Genomic DNA, 22,817 nt, shown 5'->3' with positions numbered 1-22,817 from the left:
AGATGTATTGCCAATTAATTAATTATCTCACTTTTTACTTTATTAGTTCAGAAGTAGATTATGCAATGATAAAGATGTTTTATATTAAACCATCTTAGGGAGGTCATAGAGAACCACTCTTCCACAGTGTTGGTGAAAATGTAACTGGGTATAACATCTTTAAGGGCAACTTAGGAACATGTATTAAAATTTAAAATAATATACTCTTTGATCCAGAATTTTACTTCTATGAATTTTTTCATAGATGCATTTTTACATATTCACAAAGATATTTATATATACACAAGGAGGTTCTTTGCAATTTTACTGTAAATACTAAAAAATGAAATGTATATGCATGCAACAGACTGATATGTGATTTTCAGAACTAGTAGAGGTGTATGTGTTGATAAGGAAATAAACCTCTATGATATATATATATATATATATTTTAAATTTTTATTTATTTATCTTTAGAGGGGAAGCAAAGGAGAGAGGGAGAAAAATATCAGTGTGTGGTTGCCTCTCGTGCGTCCCATGCTGGGACCTGGCCTGCAACCCAGGCATGTGCCCTGACTGGGAATTTAACTGTGATCCTCTGGTTAGCAAGCCCGCACTCAATCCACTGAGCTACACCAGCCAGGGCTATGATATATTTTTAAGTGAAACAAGAATGGTTCAGAATAGCAATTATCTTTCACACTTAAAAATTCATGTTTCTGTGGATAGATGCATTCATAGTGGTGATATGTACACACATGAAGTACATAAAATGTATGTTTTTGTAAAAAGATGTAAATTATTTATGTGAAAGATTTTATTGCTCATGGAAAACTTCATAAAGATTTGCAGGAAACAATTCACTAGTTATTTCTGGGAAGTGAAATTGTGATTTGCAGCTGGAAAGAAAATCACCTTTCATTGTATATTCTTTGTTTTATTTCATTTTTTAACCATATGCCTGCATTCTGATCATACATTTCAGAAAAATCAATTTTCCCTAAAAGGCATTCTTAATTTCTTCCTTAGTATGGTTATTATATCATCATCTATATTTTCCATTTTTATATTTCATTTTTTCCCACAGACACAGACATATATATACCAAGTAACTAGTCAGTTTAGCAAAGGTCTAAAATGAGTTGACAGGTCTGTAAGATGATAAAATAATGTTATTTAAAAATGGAAGCTCTGTGTATTATTCTTATGATAATTTGCATGTTATAATTATGAGTATTTTCACACATGACCATTATAATTTTTAAAATAGTTTTATTATTTTCTTTAATGAATTTGGAAACAGAAACATGCTTTAGTGAAAAAAAGAAACAGAAAAGTTTAATTGAAAACAACTAACTCTTGGTAATAAACCTAAAGTGTTCATCTTTAATTTTATTTCTTGTATGCTTAATTTGAAATTACAGAGGCTATTAATTCCTAAAACTTACAAATTACATGTGATTTATAGGTATATCTATGAAACATTTTCTGCCATTTGTTTTTGCACTTTCTGTACATCTTTTGTATTATTCCTGACTTGTGGTGTTTTCTGAGATTACCTAACTGCCATTATATTTTAAAACTTTCAGTTGAATTTTATGTAATGATATAAATGTGACAGTATTATCATGCTGTTTTGTTTGTGAATAGAGCAGTAAGAACTGTTTTGTTATAGCTGTCATCATAATGATGATCATTGTTTTAGACAAGACTCCCGATAGGCAAACGAGGTAGGCACATATATGCTTGTGGAGTTTTGCTGAGATTGATAGGGTTTCCATCCAATCGGATATCTTCTAGTGCCTTGCGAATATAAGTCAAATTTTTAACATTGCAGAAGGTATCTTCATGCATCTCTAAAATGTTGTTATTCTAGAAAAGATGAAAATAAGTTATAAAACAAGACATAACATATGCTTAATACTGATTAATAGTGCATTTGCTTCACCCCATTTTTATTTTTGTCACGTCCCTCATCAAAAAATGCACATTATGTGATTATTATACATCGAGCACTTTTTAGGCATTGGGGATAAGTCAATTAATAAAATAGATATGTGCTTGCCCTTATAGAGCTTATACTTCAGTAATGGGATTATAAAATAAGAAAGTGAACAGACATTCACAGAAAAAATGTTATTTCCAAAAAGATCAGAACTACGAAGAAAGATGGTGACTGTGAAAAGTTATTTTAAGGGACAGCAGTGGAGATCAGAAGGAATAACAAAAGGCATGGGCATTGAAAGCTTCAGGCCAGGCAATGGGAACACCAAGTTCAAATTCCTAACAGTTAGTATAGGATGTTCAAGAATGAGAAATACTCAATATGGCTGAGGTGAAGTTTGGCAGAGTGTAAGCAAATATCAGGAAGGTAGTAGGCCCAGAACTAGATTTTTTAAAAATAGCTTTATTGAATATATTTCACAAACCATAAAATTCACAGGTTTTAAGTGTGCAGTCTAGTGGTTTTCAATATATTTACAGACTTGTATATAGGCATCTCCAAACTTTAATTTCAGAACATTTGAAACATCCCCTTAAGAAACCTCATAGCTATTAGCAGTTACTTCTCCTTTCCATTACCTCTGGCTCTGTTAAATTCTAAATGAAATCGTATATCACCTTTTGTGACTGGTTGCTTTCACTATGAATTGTATTTTTAAGGTTCATAGATGTTGTAGCATGAATCGGTACTTTTTAAAAGTTGTTCAGTGATTTTCTCTTGTATGGATATACTATCTCTTTGTTTATCCATTCATCAGTTAATGGGAATTTGGACGGTTGCGACTTCTTGGCTCTCCTGAATAATGCTTTAGTAAATATTTGTATACAAATTTGGTGTGGATATATGGTTTCACTTTTATTGGCTATATACTAGGAGTTGAATTGCTGGGTTATATGTTACAGTAACTCTATTTTAACATTCCGAGGAACTGCTAAACTGTTTTCCAAAGTAGCTGCACCATTTTACACTTCTATCAACAATGTATGAGAGTCCCAATTTTCTCTGCATCCTAAGCAGCACTTGTGACTGTCTCTTTATTTTAGACAAGCAAGTGGGTGTGATGTGGTATCCAATTGTGGTTTAATTCATTCTTCAGATACAAGGTAGGCAAAAGTAAGATGACAGTTGTGAACACAGAAGCAGAGTTAATTCTTTCATTATTATTTCTTAATTGTTACATTATTTATTTGTATTACAACTATAAACCTACTTTTGCTCACCCCTGTATAGAAATACAATTAATATTTTATACTGATTTTGTAGCCTGCCACATTTATTAGTTCACGTAGTTTAGTGGATTATTCATGACTTTCTTTATAAAATATTTCTATTGATAGATCAACTTGGTATTTTTATCTTAATATAAAGTCTTTGAACTTATGAATATGAAAATATATTTTCTTTATTTATATCTTTTTTCTCCAGCTATATTGAGGTATATAATTGCCGAATAAAATTATACATATTTAAGGTGTGCAGCATAATGTTTTATACATGTATATATTGTGAAATAACTACCACAATCAAGATAATTCACATTTCTATCAACTCAGATAATTACCTTTTATGTGGGTATGTGGTGAGAGCACAAGATCTCTCAACAAATTTCAAATATATAATACAGTCATATTAACTATAGTTACTATGCTTGTCAGATCCAGAAATTATTCTCCTGAGTAACTGGTTTTATGCCTTTGTGAACATCTCCCCATATCTCCCACCCTCTAGGCCCTAGTAGCCCCCCATCTACTCTCAGCTTCTGTGAGCATGACTACTTTAGACTCCACATATGAGATCATAACCATACATGACTTCAGTGTCTGGCTGATTTCATTCAGCATAATGTTCTCCAAGTTCATCCACATCATTGCCAAAGGCAAAATTTCTTAATTTTTAAGACATCTTAAATCATATTTTTATTATATTACATTGTATACACATACCACAGTTTGTTTATTCATTCATCCATTGACAGACACTTGAGCTGTTTCTGTCTCTTGCCTATTGCGAACAGTGCCCCTGCGAACACGGGAGTGCAGGTGCCTCTTCAAGAAACTGCCTTCGTTTTCCTTAGACATGCAGAATTGTTGGATCATACGATAGCTCTGTTTTTGATTTTTTGAAGAAGCTTCATGTTGTTTTCATAATGACTACTTTATATTGCTACCAACAGTTTACATGGGTTCCCTTTCCTCCACATCCTCGCAAGCAGTTACCTTTTTTTAAAAATATATATTTTACTGATTATACCATTACAGTTGTTCTATTTCCCCCCTTCATTCCCCTCCACCCTGCACACCCCTCCCCCACCATTCCCTCCTTTAGTTTATGTCCATGTGTCTCAAGTTCTTTAGATTCTATATTTTCCATACTATTCTTGCCCTACCCCCTGTCTATTTTCTACCTACTGTCTATGCTACTTATTCTCTGTACCCCCCTTCTCCTCCTCCCAATCCCCTGTTGCTAATCCTCCATGTGATCTTCATTTCTATGGTTCACTCCTGATTTAGCTGTCCTCTTAATTTGCTTTTGTTTTAGGTGTGGTTGTTAATAACTGTGAGTTTGCTGTCCTTTCACTGTCCATCTTTTTTATCTTCTTTTTCTTAGATAAGTCCCTTTAACATTTCATATAATAAGGGCTTGGTGATAATGAACTCCTTGAATTTGATCTCATCTGAGAAGCACTTTATCTGTCCTTCCATTCTAAATGAAAGCTTTGCTGGATAGAGCAATCTTGGCTATAGGTCATTGGATTTCATGACTTGGAATACTTCTTCCCAGCCCCTTCTTGCCTGTAAGGTCTCTTCTGAGAAATCAGCTGACAGTCTGATGGGAACTTCTTTGTAGGTGACTGACTGTTCCCTTATCTCTTACTGCTTCTAGAATTCTCTCCTTTATTTTAATCTTGGCTAATGTAATTATGATGTTCCTTGGTGTGTTCCTTCTTGGGTCCAACTTCTTTGGGACTCTCTGAGCTTCCTGGATTTCCTGGAAGTCTATTTCCTTTGCCAGATTGGAGAAGTTCTCCTTTATTTGTTCAAATAAGTTTTCCACTTGCTCCTTCTCTTCCCCTTCTGGCACCCCTATAATTCAGATGTTGGAGTGTTTAAAGATGTCCTGGAGGTTGCTAAGTCTCTCCTCATTTTTTTGAATTCTTGTTTCTTCATTTTTTCCTGTTTGGTCCTTTTTTTCCTCCTTCTGGTCCACTCCATTGATTTGAGTCCCAGTTTCCTCTCCATCACTATTGGTTGCCTGTGCATTTTCCCTTCATTTCAATTAGTTTAGCCTTCATTTGTTCCTTTAATTTGTGACTAGAATCAACCAGTTCTGTGAACATCCCGATCACCAGTGTTTTGAACTGTGCATCTGATAGATTGGCTATTTCTTGGTCGCTTAGAGTTATTGGCTCTGGGGCTTTGAGTTCTTCTTGAGCCATAATGTTTTGCTCTGTTCACGCCTGTTACATATGAGGGGTGAAGCCTTAGGTGTTCACCAGGGTGAGGCCACACAGGTCGCTGAGTTGTGATGCTGTATGTGGGGGCGGGGTCAGAGAGGGGCAATAGTGGTCCTCTCTGCTGCTTCCCACCCCTGGGGCCTGTTCAGTCTGTCTCACTGCTCGCTCCTTTGCTGGTTTATCTGAGTGTGAATGTGTGACCGTGGTCAGCCTGCTGCCTTGTGCCCTCACTGGGTCCGCCTGTTGCTGCCCCACACATGGGATCCGCCTATAGCTACCTGCCTTCCTGGGTGGGGTGATCTTTCTTGCCTGACCCTGCTCTACTGTTGGTTCCGCCTCTCTTACCAGTCTGGCTGAACGGTTTGTTGTTGTTGGACTTCTGTCAAGTTCAATTTTCTGTGTTTTGGTTGCATTTTTGTTGCTAAAACTTTGTTGTCTTTAAACTTGGTTGTGCAAGGAGGCACAGTATTTCCACCTATACCTCTATCTTGGTGGAAGCCCATCAAGCACTTTACCTTTTTGATCTTTTTTATATTAGCCATTCTAAAAAGTGTGAGGTGATACACCCTGTGTTTTTGGTATGCACTACACTGATGATTACTGCTGTGGAGCATCTTTACATGTGCCTGTTGGCCATTTGTATATCTTCTGCAGAGAAATGTCTATTCAGGCCCTTGCTGACATTTTAATTGGGTTATTTGTTTTTTTTTTCCTATTGATTGTTTGAGTTCTGTATATATTTTAGACATTAACCCATTATTAAATGAATGGTTTGCAAATATTACCTGTAAGTTGTTTTTCTTTATTTAATTTCTTAATTTAATTTTGATTATTCACTTCTGGTGCATATATATACAATTAATGTTAGTGTATTAAATTTGTAACTTGTATTGCTAAAGTCATTTATGAGATTTCCTTTTTGACCTATTGCTTAAGGAAAATGTTGTTTAATATTAGTATACTTGTGAATTTCCCATGTTTTCTTTGTTGTTGTCCTCTATTCTCATTTCATTGTTACCAGAAAAATAATTTGTCTAATTTTAATTATTTTCAATTTGCTGAGGCCTGTGTTGTTGCTTCATATATGGTCTATCCTTGTACACCTAAGAAAAAGTCATATATTGCTGGTGTTGGGTGGACTGTTTCACAGATGACTGTTAGTTTTAGTTAGTTAATAGTATTATTCAAGTCTTTTTTTTCCTAGTTGGTCTTATGGATAGTTGTTCTAGCCATTAAAAAAGTGGAGTATTGGAGTATTCAACTGTTATTGTTAAACTTTCTATTTCTCCCTTTGATTCTGACCATTTATTCTTCACACATTTTGAGGCTCTGTCGTTAGGTGCATATATACTTATAAGCATTATATCTTCCTGATGGATTGGCTTTCTTATCATTACAAAATAGCCATTAGGCGTAATGCAGATTTAGTGTCTACGTACTGTACTTTCCCTTTGACGGATAATAGATACAGGTTGTTTCTAATAACTGTGCCTCCCATTTAAGGACTTACTATGTTGCAGTAACTGTACAGTCCACTTTATAAACAAAAACTGAGATGAAAGGGCATTTAGATATTTGTGCAATTATTAAATTGTGTTGGAAATAGAATTTTAGCTCAGGGAATTTGTTTTTCCCAGAGCTATCTTCTTCTTTTTAAAAATTATTTATTTTAGTTTTAGAGAGACAGGAAGGCAGGGAGAAACAGAGGGAGAGAAACATCAATGTGTGGTTGCCTCTCGTGCACAGCCTACTGGGGACCTGGCCCACAACCCAGGCACGTGCTGACTGGGAATCGAACCTGCTAGCTACCCTGTGGTTTGCAGGCCAGTGCGCAGTCCACCAAGTCACACCATCTGGGGCCCACAGCTATTCTTGATTAGTGTGCTTCATATTGGCAAACATTTTTCAAATGAACCAAATTGGTATTTTTATATGAGTATTAAAACTAAATATAAGTTGAATACAATGTAGATGAGAAATAGCTTTATGCTAGATATTGATGAAGTGGTTGTGAAGAAGTATTTTAAATGTTGTATTTAATACCTTCTGAAAGCTTAGAATAAGAAAGGTAAAGCTAACTACTTTTTAATTCTTTTATTTTTTAATTACAGTTGGCATGTAATATCATAGTAGTTTCAGGTATATAACCTAGTAATTAAACATTTATATGACTTATGAAGTGATCACACCAATAAATCTGATACCCATCTGACACCATACATAGTTATTATGATACTATTGACCATATACCCTGTGCTATATTTTATAACCTCATTATTATTCTACAATTACCAATTTGTACTTTTAATCCCTTCATCTTGTTTTGGCCATCCCCCATCCCTCTCCCGTCTGGGAAAAAAATCACAATGATTCTGCATCTATGAGCCTGTTTCTGTTCTGCTTGTTAATTTATGTTGTTTTGTAGATTCCACATATAAGCGAATATGGCATTTGTCTTTCTCTGCCCAACTCATTTCACTCAGCACAACACTCACTAGTTCCTCCCATGTTGTTGCAAATGGCAAGATTTCTCACTTTTTAAAAGCTGAGTCATATTTTGTTCTATATACACACCACTTCTTTATCCATGCATCTACTGATGTACTTAGGTTGCTTCCATATCTTGGGTATTGTAAATAATGCTTCAGTGAACATGTAGATGCATATGTCTTTCTGATTTAGTATTTGAGTTTCTTCAGCTAAATACCCAGAGGTAGAACCACTGGGTTTATCTTTGTCTTTTGTTATAGCCTTTGTTTTAAAGTCTATTTTGTCTGGTATAAGTATTGCTACTTCAGATTTTGTTTTGTTTCCATTTTCATGAAACATTTTTTTCCATCTCTTTCCTTTCAGTTGGTGTGTGTCTTTCAATTTGAAGTGAGTCTCTTGTAGATAGTATATGTAAGAGTTTTGTTATCCATTCAGCCTCCCTATGCATTTTTTATTATTGACGCTATTACAGATGTCCCCTATTTTCCACCTTTGCTCCCCTCCACCTAGGAGTTTGTGTTCATGGGCTATGCATATACGTTCTCTGGCTAATCTTTTCTAGTCATCTTCATCTGCCTCCTCTCTGAGATTTGTCAGTCTGTCCCATGTATCCAGGCCTCTGGTTCTATTTTGTTCAACAGATTATTGTGTTCATTAGATTACACATATAAGTGAGATGGTATGGTATTTGTCTTTCTCTGACTGGCTTATTCTGCTTAACGTAATCTCCAGGCTCAGCCATGCTATTGCAAAGGGTAAGAGTAATTATTTTATAGCCACATAGTATTCCACTGTGTAAATGTACCTTATCTGTTTTGATACACTCATCTATTAATAGGCACTTGAACTATTTCCAGATCTTGGTTATTGTAAATAATGCTGCTATGAAAATAGGGGTGCATACCATATTTTCAGACCATAAGATAGATGCACCTAGGTTTTAGAGGAGGAAAATTTAAAAAAAAATTTTTGAAGCAAAAAATGTGCTAAAATATTTAATAATATAAATAACACAACATTTTACTAATGTAAATGTAAACAGAACTCAACAGCAGCATTAACAACCATTATTCCTCCCAAATTTGGGTGGGGTGGGAAATGTATCTTATGGTCTGAAAAATACAGTATACTCTTTCTGATGAGTGTTTCAGGATTCTTAATATATATTCCCAGAGGTAGTATTACTGGGTCAAACAGCAGTTTCATTTTTCTTTTTCTTTTTCTTTTTTTTTTTTTTTGAGAAAACTCCATCCTGTTTCCCACAGTGGCTGCACCAGGTTGCAATGCTGTTGGTTGGAATGCAACTTTGTTCACTTTTCTCCACATCCTTGCTATCACTTATTTGTTGATTTATTGATGATAGCTGTTCTGGCAGGCAAGAGGTGATAGGTCATTGTGGTTTTAATTTGCATTTCTCTGACGATTAGTAATGCTGAACATTTTTTTTCATATGTCTGTTGTCCATTTGTACGTCCTCTTTGGAAAAGTGTCTTTTCAGGTCCTTTACCCATTTTGAAAATTTGGATTATTTTTCTTTCAGGTGCTAAGTTGTATAAGTTCTTTATATACTTTGGAAATTAACCCTTATCAGATATATCATTGGTGAATATGTTCTCCCGTAGATTGGGTTCCCTTTACATTTTGTTGATGGTTTCTTTTGCTGTGTGAGGGCATCTGACTGTGACATCTGTCACTTCATCAATCGTCAGGGTTGATTCAGCCACCTGGCTGGCTAGGCAGGTGTCCCTTTTCTCTCTCACTGACCCTTGTGCATCCCTCCTGAAGCTGCATGCTTTGTTAAAGAAGATGACCTTCCCAGTTAGAGGAGAGGACCACCCTTTGGTCAAGGGTATACAAGTAGCTATACCCCACTGCTAGAACCTCTAAATAAGTTCTCACTATGTCTTTTGATTGGAACATTTAATCTACTTGCATTTAAAGTAATTATTGATATATATGTATTTATTGCCATTTTATTATTCATATCATTTTTGTCTTCTTATCTTTCATATTAAAGAAGATCCTTAAACATTTCTTGTAATACTAGTTTGGTGGCAATGAACTTCTTTAGTTTTTTGTTGTTGTTTGTTTATTTGTTTTTTCTTGTCTGGGAAAGTCTTTATCTTCCTTCAATTCTAAATGATATCTTTCCTGAGTAGCATAATCTTGTCTGTAGGTCTCTGCTTTTTATCACTTTAAATATTTTGTACCAATCTCTTGTGACCTGCAGAGTTTCTGTTGAGAAATCAGCTGCTGGTTTTATGGGAACTCTCTTTTAGGTAACTTACTGCTTTTCTTTTGCTGCTTTTAAAATTCTCTCTGTGTCTTTAATCTTTGGTAAATGTTTCTTGGTATGGGCTTCCTTGTGTTTATTTTGTTTTGGAGTTTCTGGGCTGGTATGTCTATTTCCTCTGCCAAGAAAGTTGAAATTTTCTGTTATTATATCTTTAAATAGGTTTTCAATTCCCTGGTCTCTCTCTTCTCCTTCCTGTAACACTAAGTTGCAAATGTTGGTATGCTTGTTGTTACAGAGTCCCCTTAAACTATACTAATTTTTCTGAATTCTTTTTCCTTTTCATTGTTATGACTGGGTGTTTTTTGCTGCCTTATCTTCCATATCACTGATTTGATCCTGTATGTGGTCTAATCCACTGTTGATTCCTTCTAATGTATTCTTCATTTCAGTTATTGAAGTCTTCATTTCTGACTGGTCCTTTTTTATGGCTTCTATCTCCATTTTTATGTTTCCTATCTCTTTGTTAAAGAGATTGCTCACTGAGATCATTAATCATCCTTACAACCAGTGTTTTGAAATCTGCATCTGGTAGATTGCTTATGTCCATTTTGTTTAGTTCTTTTTTTGGAGTTGTTCTGATTTTTCATTTGGAACATATTTCTTTGTCTTCTCATTTTGGCCTCTTTGTGTTTATTTCTATGTATTAGGTACAGCTGCTATACTTCCTGGTCTTATTAGAATGGCCTTGTGTAGTAGGTGTTCTGGAGGGTCCAGTGGCACAGTATGCCTGGTCACCCAGGCTAGGAGCTCCAGCTGTGCCCCCTATGGGAGCTGCGTGCACCCTCCTTTTCTAGGTAAGACTTTGTTGATGTTGGCAAATCAATGGGAGAAATTTACCCCCTGGTCAATCAGCAGTAAGGACTGGCTGAAACCACAGTGGAGGATTTGCTAAACAAGAAACAACCCCATGGGGCACAACTCACTCAGGAGGACTCTGGTGTCTACTGAGTCCACTCCTTAGGTATGTTGTTGTGGAGGTAGTTGGGTGGTGCTTCAGCATGGTCTGAAGCTGTCCACCAAGTGCACTGGCTCTAGGACCTCCTGTGGATCGAGGTCAGCTGCCTCCTGTTCCTTGCCTGGAGCCACCCAACATAAGCTACAAAATAATCTGCAGATGGCTGTGCTTGGCTTAACGGTACCCAAGAGAGGCAAAGATGGGAATCAAGGTTGGCTGCTGCCAGTGCCAGACCTGGGGCCACTGAGCAGGAAGTATAGGGCATGCTGAGGCCAGATGCTGCTTGCTTGAAAGACTTCAGGAAAATCCACAGCATGAGCTAAGACAGATTATTTGTATGGAAAAACCACTGGAATCAGGTTGAGGGTCTGTAAGTAAGGTGGGGTAGGATATTGAGGAATAAACAATGTGGGGCAAACAGTGTTAGTCAGGCTGACAGAGATTCAGATATGATATTCACCTGCTGGCTCTGTAGGGGAAGGACTCAGCAAAGGAACAGTGGCTTCTGCCTGCACTTCTATCTGGAAGAAACATGACCCTCTAGCCCTTGCCCTAATGTCAGACTGCTCAGTCCCTCTCTGCATGTCCCTGACACCTTTTGAGCTGGTACCCCAGTGCTGGAGCTCAGAGTGAGTGAGTTGGTCAGTGAAAAAGTCCATGTGCAGATCCTTTATAAGGAACACCTGGTACTCCAGAGCCCTCTGTCTCATTTATCCACAACCCCTTTTGGTTTTTACAGCTAGAAGTTCTTTGAACTTCTCAGGGCTGGGATCCCTTGCTTCTCAGAGGGGGGCCATCCACAGCTGAACTATCCCTCCTGATTTTTAACAACCACATGTGTGTGTGGGACCAGCTGGTTCTGCATCTCTTCACCTTCTACCAGTTTTGATGTGGGTTCTTCCGTTATAGGATTTAGTTATATCCTTAGTTATAGTACTTCTGTTCAGGTAGCTTTCATGCTGTTCTGAATGACGGTTATTCTGTAGTTTAGTTATAATTTTGATGTGATTGTGGGAAGATGCAAGTATTGCATTTACCTACTCTGCCATCTTTATTGAAAGCCTGAAAAGCAATTGCTTTTAAAGAAATCTCATATTGTATACACAGGCACATCATGTTTAAATATAATATTAGAGACCTGGTTATTTACAGAATCAATATCATTGCAGGCAACAGTAAAAAAGTGATTCATAATTAGAAAACACATTACAATATTTCTTTGAGGATATCCTTAAAAGTTCTCTTTCCAGTCATACAAAAGGCAAGAAATTCTCATACATTGAAAATCACTCCCAGGAAAGAGATGACAATAGAGCCATTCAAAAACAGAATGAGGACTAGAAAGGAAGTAAGGGAGTAAACACTACCAGAAAAACTCTCAAAAGAGTCAGGTATCCAAGATTTAGAGATAGATATAGATAGAAGAATGAAAAGTATATGTCAATAGAATAAAAAAAAGACACAGGGGTAAATATTTACAGAATTTACACAGAAAAAGATAGAAATCAGAGATCTGCTCTCACATAGCAAAATCACCGTGCCAAAAGATTGTAATATTGCATTATATTGTTCATTTAAGCACAGGATGGATGTATCATCTACAGATTTATTCTATAAAACAGATGAAATTATTACAGAAAGTCAATTACAGCTGATGATGAAAAGTTATATCCAAAATAAGAATAATTTATCTTTTTTAACAACCATTTTGTTTAAAATGTTTGTTTTAATTGAGCATATTTTAGTATATTTAAATAAAATATATTTAGAAATTTTAGATCATACCATTTTTGGAAATGTGTTTTCACTCATTACTTTGAAGTTAAATTTAGCTTAATGGGATTTAAAATAAAGTAAATCTTCAAATATGTCAATTTAGGAAAAACTGCATTTTTGTAATCCAGAAAAATGGAAGTCTTTATCCCTGAGCAGATAGAATGCCCTAGGACTGAATTCAATTCAATATATAAAACCTAAAGATAAAATCAAAAGGCTAAAATTGACATTTGTTTACCTAAAAACTAGAAATCAAGTTAGATATTTTCCCCTTCCATTTCTAATTCTTACACTCTTTTTCAGCAGCTAAAACTTCCAATTTTTTTTCAAAAGAAGCTTTGTGTGCCCCCAAAATGCACTGTGATTTGGCAAATAGTGAAAATAAAAATTAAGGCTATTAGAAACAGGGGCATGAACTTACAAATACTTCATTGTCAGACTGAGAGAATGACTGAGAAAAAGGAGAAAAAAAAGAAATATTGTCACAGTGTGTCAATATGACTTTAAAAAGAGCTTCATGGTTTCTCAATTTTCTCCTGTTCGCCTTTGTTTTCCGTGGAGCTGTTGGGCATACCTTGATATTAGAAGCTTACCTGGAGATGAAGGGCCCGTAGGTTTTCTGGGAGTGGCAGAGGGATGTGGTCCAAGTTGTTATCAGTGAGGTAGAGGTGATGGAGATCATACATATCCTGGAAACATTCCAAATGTGGGGACTTAATACGAATGAGTGATGCCACAGTTGTATTTTTCATTCCCTGTCCATGCAATTATTTATAAAATACCACATGCCTATTCAGGTCTCATTCAGTAAAGGTTAAGCAGATTAGTTTTCTAAGTTACTAAACAATGCAAATGAATTTTGGAAGAATTGAGGACAAGAAGCTATCTCTTGATGAACATGAAACATGTTTCTCAATCTCTAGGAAGAAACTTCCTTTGTCCACTTTTACCATCTCAGTTTACATTAAGTCACTGGCTTCTCATTCTCTATTCTGTAATAAGAGTTTTGAGGATTTGGGAGAGGCATAGTAAGAATTATTTCATGTTGTAATGATGGATAAAGGAGAATTTTGGCTGAACAAAAGCCTTCTCTTTCAGGCCTGAGTTTCTGGGAAGGGACAACCTAGCAAGACAGAAAAAGTTTAGACAATAAGAGATCCATTCTAGCCAAATACCAGAGGAAAAATTGTATTTCACCACCACCCATACCAATAAAAGATGAGTAAAGAGACTGGACTTCTGCCGTTACTGGGTTCTATTGTGTGCCCTAACCCTCTTATCCAAGAGCGGGTGTTACAAGACGGCCAGTAGAGAGACAGGACTTTTACCATTGCCCAGTGCTAGTGGATCCACACAACAACCTCTGGACACCAAGGAAGTAATGTCACATCCCTTCAAAGAGTATTTTTTAATTTATTTGTTCAGTGTATATTTAGAAGATTGGCTTGACTGAAGTAAAAGTGAGTAAGAAAGCCCATTAGTTACTGTTCTCAGATTCTACACTGTTATTCCAAGCAAGTCACTCTAGCTCTGAGCTTGCTTCCTTCATTTAAAAAGCCAAATTCATACAATGAACTGAATCTATCATTCTTATGAAGTAATTTAGAAGCCTTTTACCCCAAAGCACTAAGCACACCCTGTAAAAGTAATTATCCTTTTAACCACATTAAGTGTTCTTGAGTGGAGTTTTTGGTAAATACAAACTACCTGCCAAACACCATTTCCAGATAGACACCCACTTATTTCATTTCTGCTTTTTGTTCTTGGTGCTTGGCCAGCCTCAAAATGCACCAGAGCACAGGATTTCCCAACAGTATGATAAATGGTGTTGTAAAGTTTACTTTAGAAGTTAAAAATCTCATCAAAGTGAATTCCTTTATAGAAATAAAAACAGCTAGTCATTGACTGCAAATGGAATGGGAAGATGAAAGTCTTTTATATCCAAACCTAAAACTCACTTTAAATGCTTCTTGCTTTATTCCTTTCCTCCCAAGTCTGTTGTTGCTAATGTCAATGAATGTCAACGTGCTTGGCAGGTCTGGGAGTTGCCTTATTTTGTTGTCACGCAGAACAAGCTCTTGGAGCTGAGGCAGCTTTCTGAATGCATCGTCATCAATCTCAGATATTAAATTTGATGTCAGATCAATCCTCCTTAAATCATCTAGAAGAAAAAAGTAAAGTAGTGGAACATTCTTCACATTTTTTATTCACATAAAAATATGAATGTAAATCCTACAAGCAAGCAAACATAGACATAAATTTAATTAGGAATGACCAGTTACTTAATTATTTCTAACTACTTTAGAAAAATTTAATTGTTTCCTCTAAATACTATTTATATTTATGCACTTACAAGGAAGCATAACACTAGCAAAGAAACAGACACATTACATTCAAAGTGACTAGTTTTTTTCTACTACATTCTAAATAAACTTTATCTATATTTAACTATTTAAAACGTTTTCTTCAGTGATGACACTGTTGTATTTTCTAGTAGTCAAGATAAATTGGTATTAAAATACAAAGTCATTAAAAATAAATTTTAGTAATTAAAACATTTTATGAGGACCAGTACAAGAATTCTTCTTTGTCGACAACAATTATAACATCAGAATTTAGGCTCGTATTCTTCAATGATAAAGTAATTGTGTGTGTGTGTTTTTAAAGATTTTATTTATTTATTTTTTAAACAGAGGGGAAGGGGAGGAGAGAGGGAGAGAAATATCAATGTGTGGTTGCACTCACATGCCCCCTACTGGGGACCTGGCCTGCAACCCAAGGCATGTGCTCTGACTGAGAATTGAACTTTCAACCCTCTGATTCCCAGGCCAGCACTCAATCCACTGAGCCACACCAGCCATGGCAAGTAATTGTGTTTTAATGGGAGTCTCTTCAAACAAAAAATTTTAGTAAATACATGACCATGGCATTTTACTCTTAATATGATAACATGATAATAAATTCTAGCCTATAAAATACAGTTATTCATGATTTCCATTCAGTTGAAAAGTTTTTTTGAAAGTATCTCCAACTACAGAGTTTCAGGATGACTTTTAATTTTAATCATTTTTCTTATAATTAAAACAAATCTTCAAACAGTTGAAGAAGAAAAAATGATTTATGAGCCATATTTTATATTCAGCTATCACGTTCAGTACCAACATTTTATAGTATAAAAAATTTTAAGTCGTCTGTAAAGAAGAGAAGAACATTAGTGCTGTCACTCATACTTAGGCTTGCAAAATCATTTCTGTTGATCTTTTTAATTCTGTTAAAGCGGGAATAGAAATAAGCAGTGTTCTTGGGCAGTGGAGGAATAGCATCAAGTTCATGGTCATCACAGTAAACAGTGGTGCTTATACAAGTACACAGAAGGCAGGTTGGAAAATCTGAAAAATAGACACAAATAATTATAATTAAGTAACAAAAACAATTTCTAACGATGTGATTAGCAATATTTGTTAAACAAGATTAGAGTCGCATACAGGCAATCCTGGTATATTTCATACTTTCTTACATAGTTTTCTATAAATGGAATACTAATCAAACATATTGATTAAAGCTCACTCAATAGTTAGTATACTTTTTGCAATGTTTTAAAATTTTATTTTAATTTACTGAATGGATACTGCACAGTTGTTGTTTTCATGCTTAGAAGTTTCTATCTTCAAATATGAACATTAATACTGTGTTTTTAATAAGTTTATAGCATCACCTGTAATTCTTTTATTAGCTCTTTGATTCCATATTTAAACACCCCACTGAAACAAAATCTGCTTCAAGAAAAATACAGGGTAATAATCACTAATATTAATTCACTCAGTATACATATTTTTACTCCTTTCTGTGTAAATGGCACTATGCTAGCTGGTAAAATAGTGGTGAGCACAGAGAGACAGAGTTCTATTTTATGATCTGCTAGGTAAGATGAATGTTAATCACATAAATAAATGAAATAATGACTATGTTAAATATCATGAAATGTCATCTGAGTATAACATAGAAGAATTCGATCCAGTGTGAGAGTCATGGTCCTCTGAGAAGATAAACGATGAATTGAAGATGAGTTGACCATATTGGTGAGGGAGGCGTATGCAGACGGCAGAAGCAGCACATGCCCAGTTCCTTCACTTGGCAGGGACTAGAAGATAGTCCACGTCACCACAAGGCAGAGAGCATTGGAATGTGTAGGACGTAACATGTGTATACAGGTGTTGGTCCTTATCCTACAAAGGGGCGGGGTATTATGTTATCATATTAGCATGTTGGAGATCACTCGCTTGAAGGTGTGGTGGAAGTCTAGGGGAGGGCCAGCAGGCAGAGTGGAGACGATTTGTCATCTAGGTAAAAGGTGATGGTTGCTAGGGAATCATGATAGAAAAGGCAACAGAGCCAGAAGATATCTGTTAGGCTGCATTATATCTCAGCATATTCACCTATTTTTCTCCATCAGTCATATACAACACACCTGTCCCCTCCTTCACTCCTGGTTTAATGGTCTTGTAGAGAACAGTAGCTTCTAAGGGATACAGAGAAGCAATGACCAGAAGGAAAAGAGGGGAGGAGGATAAGGCAATGCCAAGTGGAGGAAGAGTGTGAAAGAAAAGAAAACACAAAACAATCAAGGCTGCTGAGCTATTAGGTAAATTAAGGACTTAACAATGTCTCTTGGGTTAGCTATTGTGGTGATTACAGGAGATTTCAGTAAAAGCTATAGAATAATGAGGCTGAAAGCCAGATTACAGTCAACGAAGGAGAAAGTGGAGGTGAGAGAACAGTGACAGCAAGTATAGATAAGGTTATTGAGATATTTTACTTAAAAAAGTAGGTAAGAGGTGGTGGTAATTGTAAAAAGATTATTTGTGTTGTGTATATAATGAGGGATATTGACTAAACTAGGAGGTTTTCAAGAACCCAAAGTATAAAAAGAATCCTGACAGGGAAGTAGGAAGTGAAGTTCAAAGCCCTCTGGAAAAAATGTGCATCCCACATGTGGGATTTCCTTCTTTGCAGCAGGAAGTGAGATGTAGTTGTAGGTAAATCAAATGCTCCACTGCAGTAAGACCAAAGAGCTGCAGGCTGGAATATGGCATTTTCTTTGGGCAGTAGGAGGATTAGCTTTCTGAAGAGCTTGAGAAGTAAAGGGGAAAGGAGAGGAAGTGTTGTGAGAGACAAGATGAATGGAGAAATTGAAATAAACAATCGGAATTATAGAAGAAGAAAGCGATGGAGGAACTTCCTCTGGATTGTTCAGCGATCAGTTCATCCCTACTTAGTGGAAACTTTCCTGGTTTTAGCACCAAAATTCCTCCATCCTGGGGACCCCTCACTCACAGACCAATAGGGACTCTTTATTGCCTTAATTCAAATATCGAGAGCAAGTAATGCAACTAAGATAAAACATAATTAATCATGCTCCATGGTTCTAGTACAAATATACTCCCACTTAGGCTTTTTGGAATTTTTATTCAAGCAATGTGAAGTTCCTCATATTCTTCATATCCTTTAAAATATCAGCAGAGGTTAAAGAAAAATACCCTGGATGTTTAGTCTCAGCACAGTCAGTAGGATGAAAAAAATTGTACCATAAATCATGTGGCTACCTCAACTCTTGACTTGTCTCCATCTGGCTGCTTCTGAGCCTGGATTTCCCACAGAACAAATTCCTAGGGAGCACTGGGCTTCAGAAGAGCGAGGACAACATACACTCAAAGATCTTACGTATTGTATTGGTGCCATACTCAGCAGTGAGCTCTTATATTCATTTTGGGAAATCTCCATAATTTTCAACTTGTAAACTTTTTAAGACCTTTCTGATTTTATGTGTGTGAGTGACTTGAGTGGTGTTATTGATGTTTTTGTAAATATTTGCTGTACTTCTTTTTAGCTTGATTCTAACAATTTTGAACTTTAATAAAACATTCTCAAAATGCCCCCACAAAAAGCTAGCTAAGGTCTTATTGCTGTCATTAAATAGGAAAATCATTTACTATAACCACTTCAGGAATAAAAACAATTTTATAAATAAAACATTTTAAAGGGAACTGTAAAATAATACTTACTGATTTTTCCAATCAATATAATTTTTTGCCATTTATCATATTTTTTAAAGCCTTTTATTCTACATTTTTATGGTTGTGCTAATTTAGCAATAGTTTCTTAGAGTAATTATATATTTACACCAGTTATAATTTAATTAAGGTCTTCCATGCATAACTCAAGACTACTTTATAAGGGTTCAAAATATTATTTTTAGAAATTTGTATTAATAGTTAAAACATATTTTGATTTTTAATGTAATAAATTATTCCAAGCTATTTAACTTTGATGACTTTATAAGATTATAATTTAATTTTAATATTAGAATTTCTAGTGATGCTTTATCTCTTGAACTTAAAATGTGAATTAAAATTTAACTTTATTATTTACATTCAGATTATTTTAATGACAACATTTTTTGAAAAGTCATAGAGAGAGCATTTTGGTGTGAGTCCACTTGAACAACCCCAAGAATGACACTAATAAATTCTAACAAGTAATATAGACAAATTATAAAAGCACATTTAATCCCAGCGTTGCTTCTTATTGATGAACATGCTCTGGTTTAGATCACCTTTGCCATACAAGATAGAATTCAGTGTAATGGACCACTTGCCTCACTTCCCTTCTCTCTGCTTCTTCCTTGGACTGAGTGAGAAGAAGCCTGCTTTCCAACAAAACAGGCTGCCTACAAGAATCAGATCAGTCTCACTTCAAGGCCAGCATGTAGCATGTGAAACTAAAGGTGATGTGATCTCTGTCAAGTCCCTGCCCTTTTAGAACTACTACCTCAGTAGTAATGAAAAGATTAATGCTAACACCTTCACAGGGAGTTTGGGATACTCACATGAGATAGTGTAGAGTGCTGAGCATTATGGCCCGCAGATATTATGTGCTCAATCCATGTAAAATATTATTACTATTGCCACCATCATTACCCATTCATCATCAACAACACTATCACCTTGAACTGCTGTGGCCTGATCTCTCAGACATATATTCTGACCTTGCTAATAGTGTATTTGTTGTAGAAGTGCATTTCATCAGCCACATAAGTTTCAAGTAATGATGTCAGACAAATATTTTCATTCTGAATCTTTGGTTATTTGAGAATTTACATCTGCCCAAGCTGACTTGTTAAAACTATTTTATATTTTAATGCAAAATAGAAGTGTATCTGCTATTCTGGGTCGTTTATGGTTCCACATAAATTTTTGAAGTGTTTGTTCTATGTCTGTGAAATATGCCATTGGTACTTTAGTAGGTATTGCATTGAACGTGTATATTGCTTTGGGTAGTATGGACATGCTCAATATTGTTAGCTATCAGAGAGATGCAAATTAAAACCACAATGAGGTACCACTTTACACCGGTCAGGATGGCTATCATAAACAAAGCAACAAACAACAAATGTTGGAGAGGGTGTGGAGAAAAGGGGTCCTTAGTTCACTGCTGGTGGGATTGCAGACTGTTACAACCATTATGGAAAACAGTATGGAATTTTCTCAGAAAAATAAAAATCGACCTGCCTTTTGACCCAGCAATTCCACTGCTAGGATTATATCCTAAGAATCCTAAAACATCAATATCAAAGAACCTCTGTGCCACAATGTTCATGGCAGCACAATTTACAATAGCCAAGAGTTGGAAGCAACCTAGGTGCCCATCAGTAAATGAATGGATCAAAAAATTGTGGTACATATACACAATGGAATTCTATGCAGCAGAGAGAAAGAAGGAGCTACTACCTTTTGCAACAACATGGATGGAACTGGAAAGTATTATGCTGAGTGAAATAGGCCAGGCATTGGAAGACAAATACCATATGATCTCACCTTTAACAGGAAGCTAAACAACAAAATAAACAAGCAAGCAGGAAAAATAATAATAACAACGACAATAACAAAAAAACCAAAGACACTGAAATAGAGGACAAGGGGACAGTGACCAGAGGGGAGAGGGAAGAGAAGTTAAGGGGAAAGAGGGGGAGGGATTTGGAGGAACAAGTATGAAGGACACAGGGATGAGAACTAAGGGGGGTGGAAATGGGAGGGAGGTGGGGAGCAAGGGGCGGGGGAGGCTGGGATGGGAGAAATAGACAAAAAAACTGTACTTGAAAAATAGCTAAGTGAAAGTAATTAAAAAAAAAGAAGTGTATCTCTTGCTTCAAACCTAGTCTATTGCAAAACTTTCTCTTTGGGTCATTTGAGATCCTTGTGGACTTGGAGTTTGGCAGTCTTGAGGGTTGACCAAGTGGATTTAATTACAATTCAGCGTTGATGGACCTGACCTTCACTGGTTTGTGGACCCAGAACCCTGGGGTATTCAGGCTCCTGTGGGGAAGAGCCATCAATCAGCCTGGGGGTGGACTCCTCCTCCTCCTCTTCTTCAGCCTCCTCTGGCTGTGGGGGTGGGGTGAGGAGCTCTCTGTTCCCTGAAGGCATCATTGTCGCTATTTCAATCTGAAAAAAAAAAAAAGCAGATTTTGATCAAGAACCTCAATCACCCTTTCAGCAGTGGAATGGATTTCGAATGTATTCATCTTTGCCACAAGAAGGCACTCATGTTCTGACTAGCCTGCCTGCCTGGGAGATCCCATGTAGTTCCTTAGTGCTGTTTTTGTTTCTAACTAGTTTGATTCTCAAATCTTAGTAATACTTTCTAATGCCTTTTGGTGGAGAAGCAAGTTCTTCACTTTAAAATATTTTCATGTTTGTTCATTCCATAAATTAAAATTTATTTATAGTTTTCTAAATACATGGCATTGAGAAAATGTATAATTGTGAAAGATTCAAATTAACGTGAAGTGCACAGTCCCCTTCACCTTGTCACCCTAATTCTGCTTGCCTCCAAGATAATAACCAATAAAAAATTGCCATGTATATTTTAGTCCTTTTAATCATTGGTCCTCTGGATTCAGATATTCTGTTCCTTTACAACAATTTACACTTCCTCCAATTATATTTTACTGAAAACTATCCTTTCTACTAAAATGCAATGCATACAGACATGAAAACTATGATTTGATGATGATATACCAATTCTCATACATTTTCAATATCAAGTATTACCAATAATATTTAGGAATGTTAAAATCGCCCTTTTTAGAGTTTTGACAATAGGAGGCATTTAAACATTTTTAAAATACTCAGATAGTTTTTCATGGATTGTATTTTAATTGTTGACATTATTGCAGATGTCCCCCAGTTTCCCACCCCCCACCTTTGTGCCCCTCTACCCAGCCCCTGTCCCACACCTCCAGACTTTTGTTCTGTGCCCATGGGCTATGCTTATGAATATATGCATATGTGTTCTTTGGCTAATCTTTTCTGGCCCCCCTCCCCACTCCTCTCTGACATCTATTAGTTTGTTCCATGTACCCATGCCTCTGGTCTTATTTTGTTCGTCAGTTTACTTTGCTTGTTAGATTTCACTGGTAAGTGAGATCATACAGTATTTGTCTTTCTCTAACTGGCTTACTTCACTTAGCATAATATTCTCTAGGTCCATCCATGCTGTCACAAAGGACAAGATATCCTTCTTTTTTTATAGTTACGTAGTATTCCATTGTATAAGTATACCATAGCTTTTTTTATCTTCTCACCTACTGATGGGTGGTACTTTGGCTGTTTCCAGATCTTGACTCAACACCAGGAAGACAAACAATCCAATTAAAAACATGTGCAAAGGACCTCAATAGACACTTTTTCAAAGACAACATACAAATGGCCAATAGACATAAAAAAAATGTTGGATGTCACTAATCATCAGAGAGATGCAAATTAAAACTACAATGAGCTATCACCTCACAGCTGCCAGGATG

At 36.0% G+C, this 22,817-nt stretch overlaps 1 protein-coding gene across 1 annotated transcript in view; it reads right to left on the bottom strand.

Moving 5' to 3' along the window:
- Positions 1-1,274: 1,274 nt before the first annotated feature.
- Positions 1,275-22,817, bottom strand: part of EPYC (epiphycan) — a 42,433-nt gene continuing 20,890 nt past the window's right edge. The window contains exons 3-7 of the mRNA XM_037147480.2: positions 21,285-21,456; positions 16,186-16,344; positions 14,914-15,116; positions 13,549-13,644; positions 1,275-1,851 (exon numbers count right to left, since the gene is read on the bottom strand). Of these exons, the coding sequence (XP_037003375.1) occupies positions 1,681-1,851; positions 13,549-13,644; positions 14,914-15,116; positions 16,186-16,344; positions 21,285-21,456 (801 nt within the window). The 3' untranslated portion in view covers positions 1,275-1,680. The remainder of the gene's footprint in view (positions 1,852-13,548; positions 13,645-14,913; positions 15,117-16,185; positions 16,345-21,284; positions 21,457-22,817) is intronic.

This window comes from Artibeus jamaicensis, unplaced genomic scaffold (assembly GCF_021234435.1).
Source record: "Artibeus jamaicensis isolate MK-2021 breed Jamaican fruit bat unplaced genomic scaffold, CSHL_Jam_final scaffold_584, whole genome shotgun sequence".
In the NCBI taxonomy this organism is placed as follows: domain Eukaryota; kingdom Metazoa; phylum Chordata; class Mammalia; order Chiroptera; family Phyllostomidae; genus Artibeus; species Artibeus jamaicensis.
The sequence above is the reverse complement of the archived record's forward strand: the minus strand, read 5'-3'. Positions and strand labels throughout refer to the sequence as shown.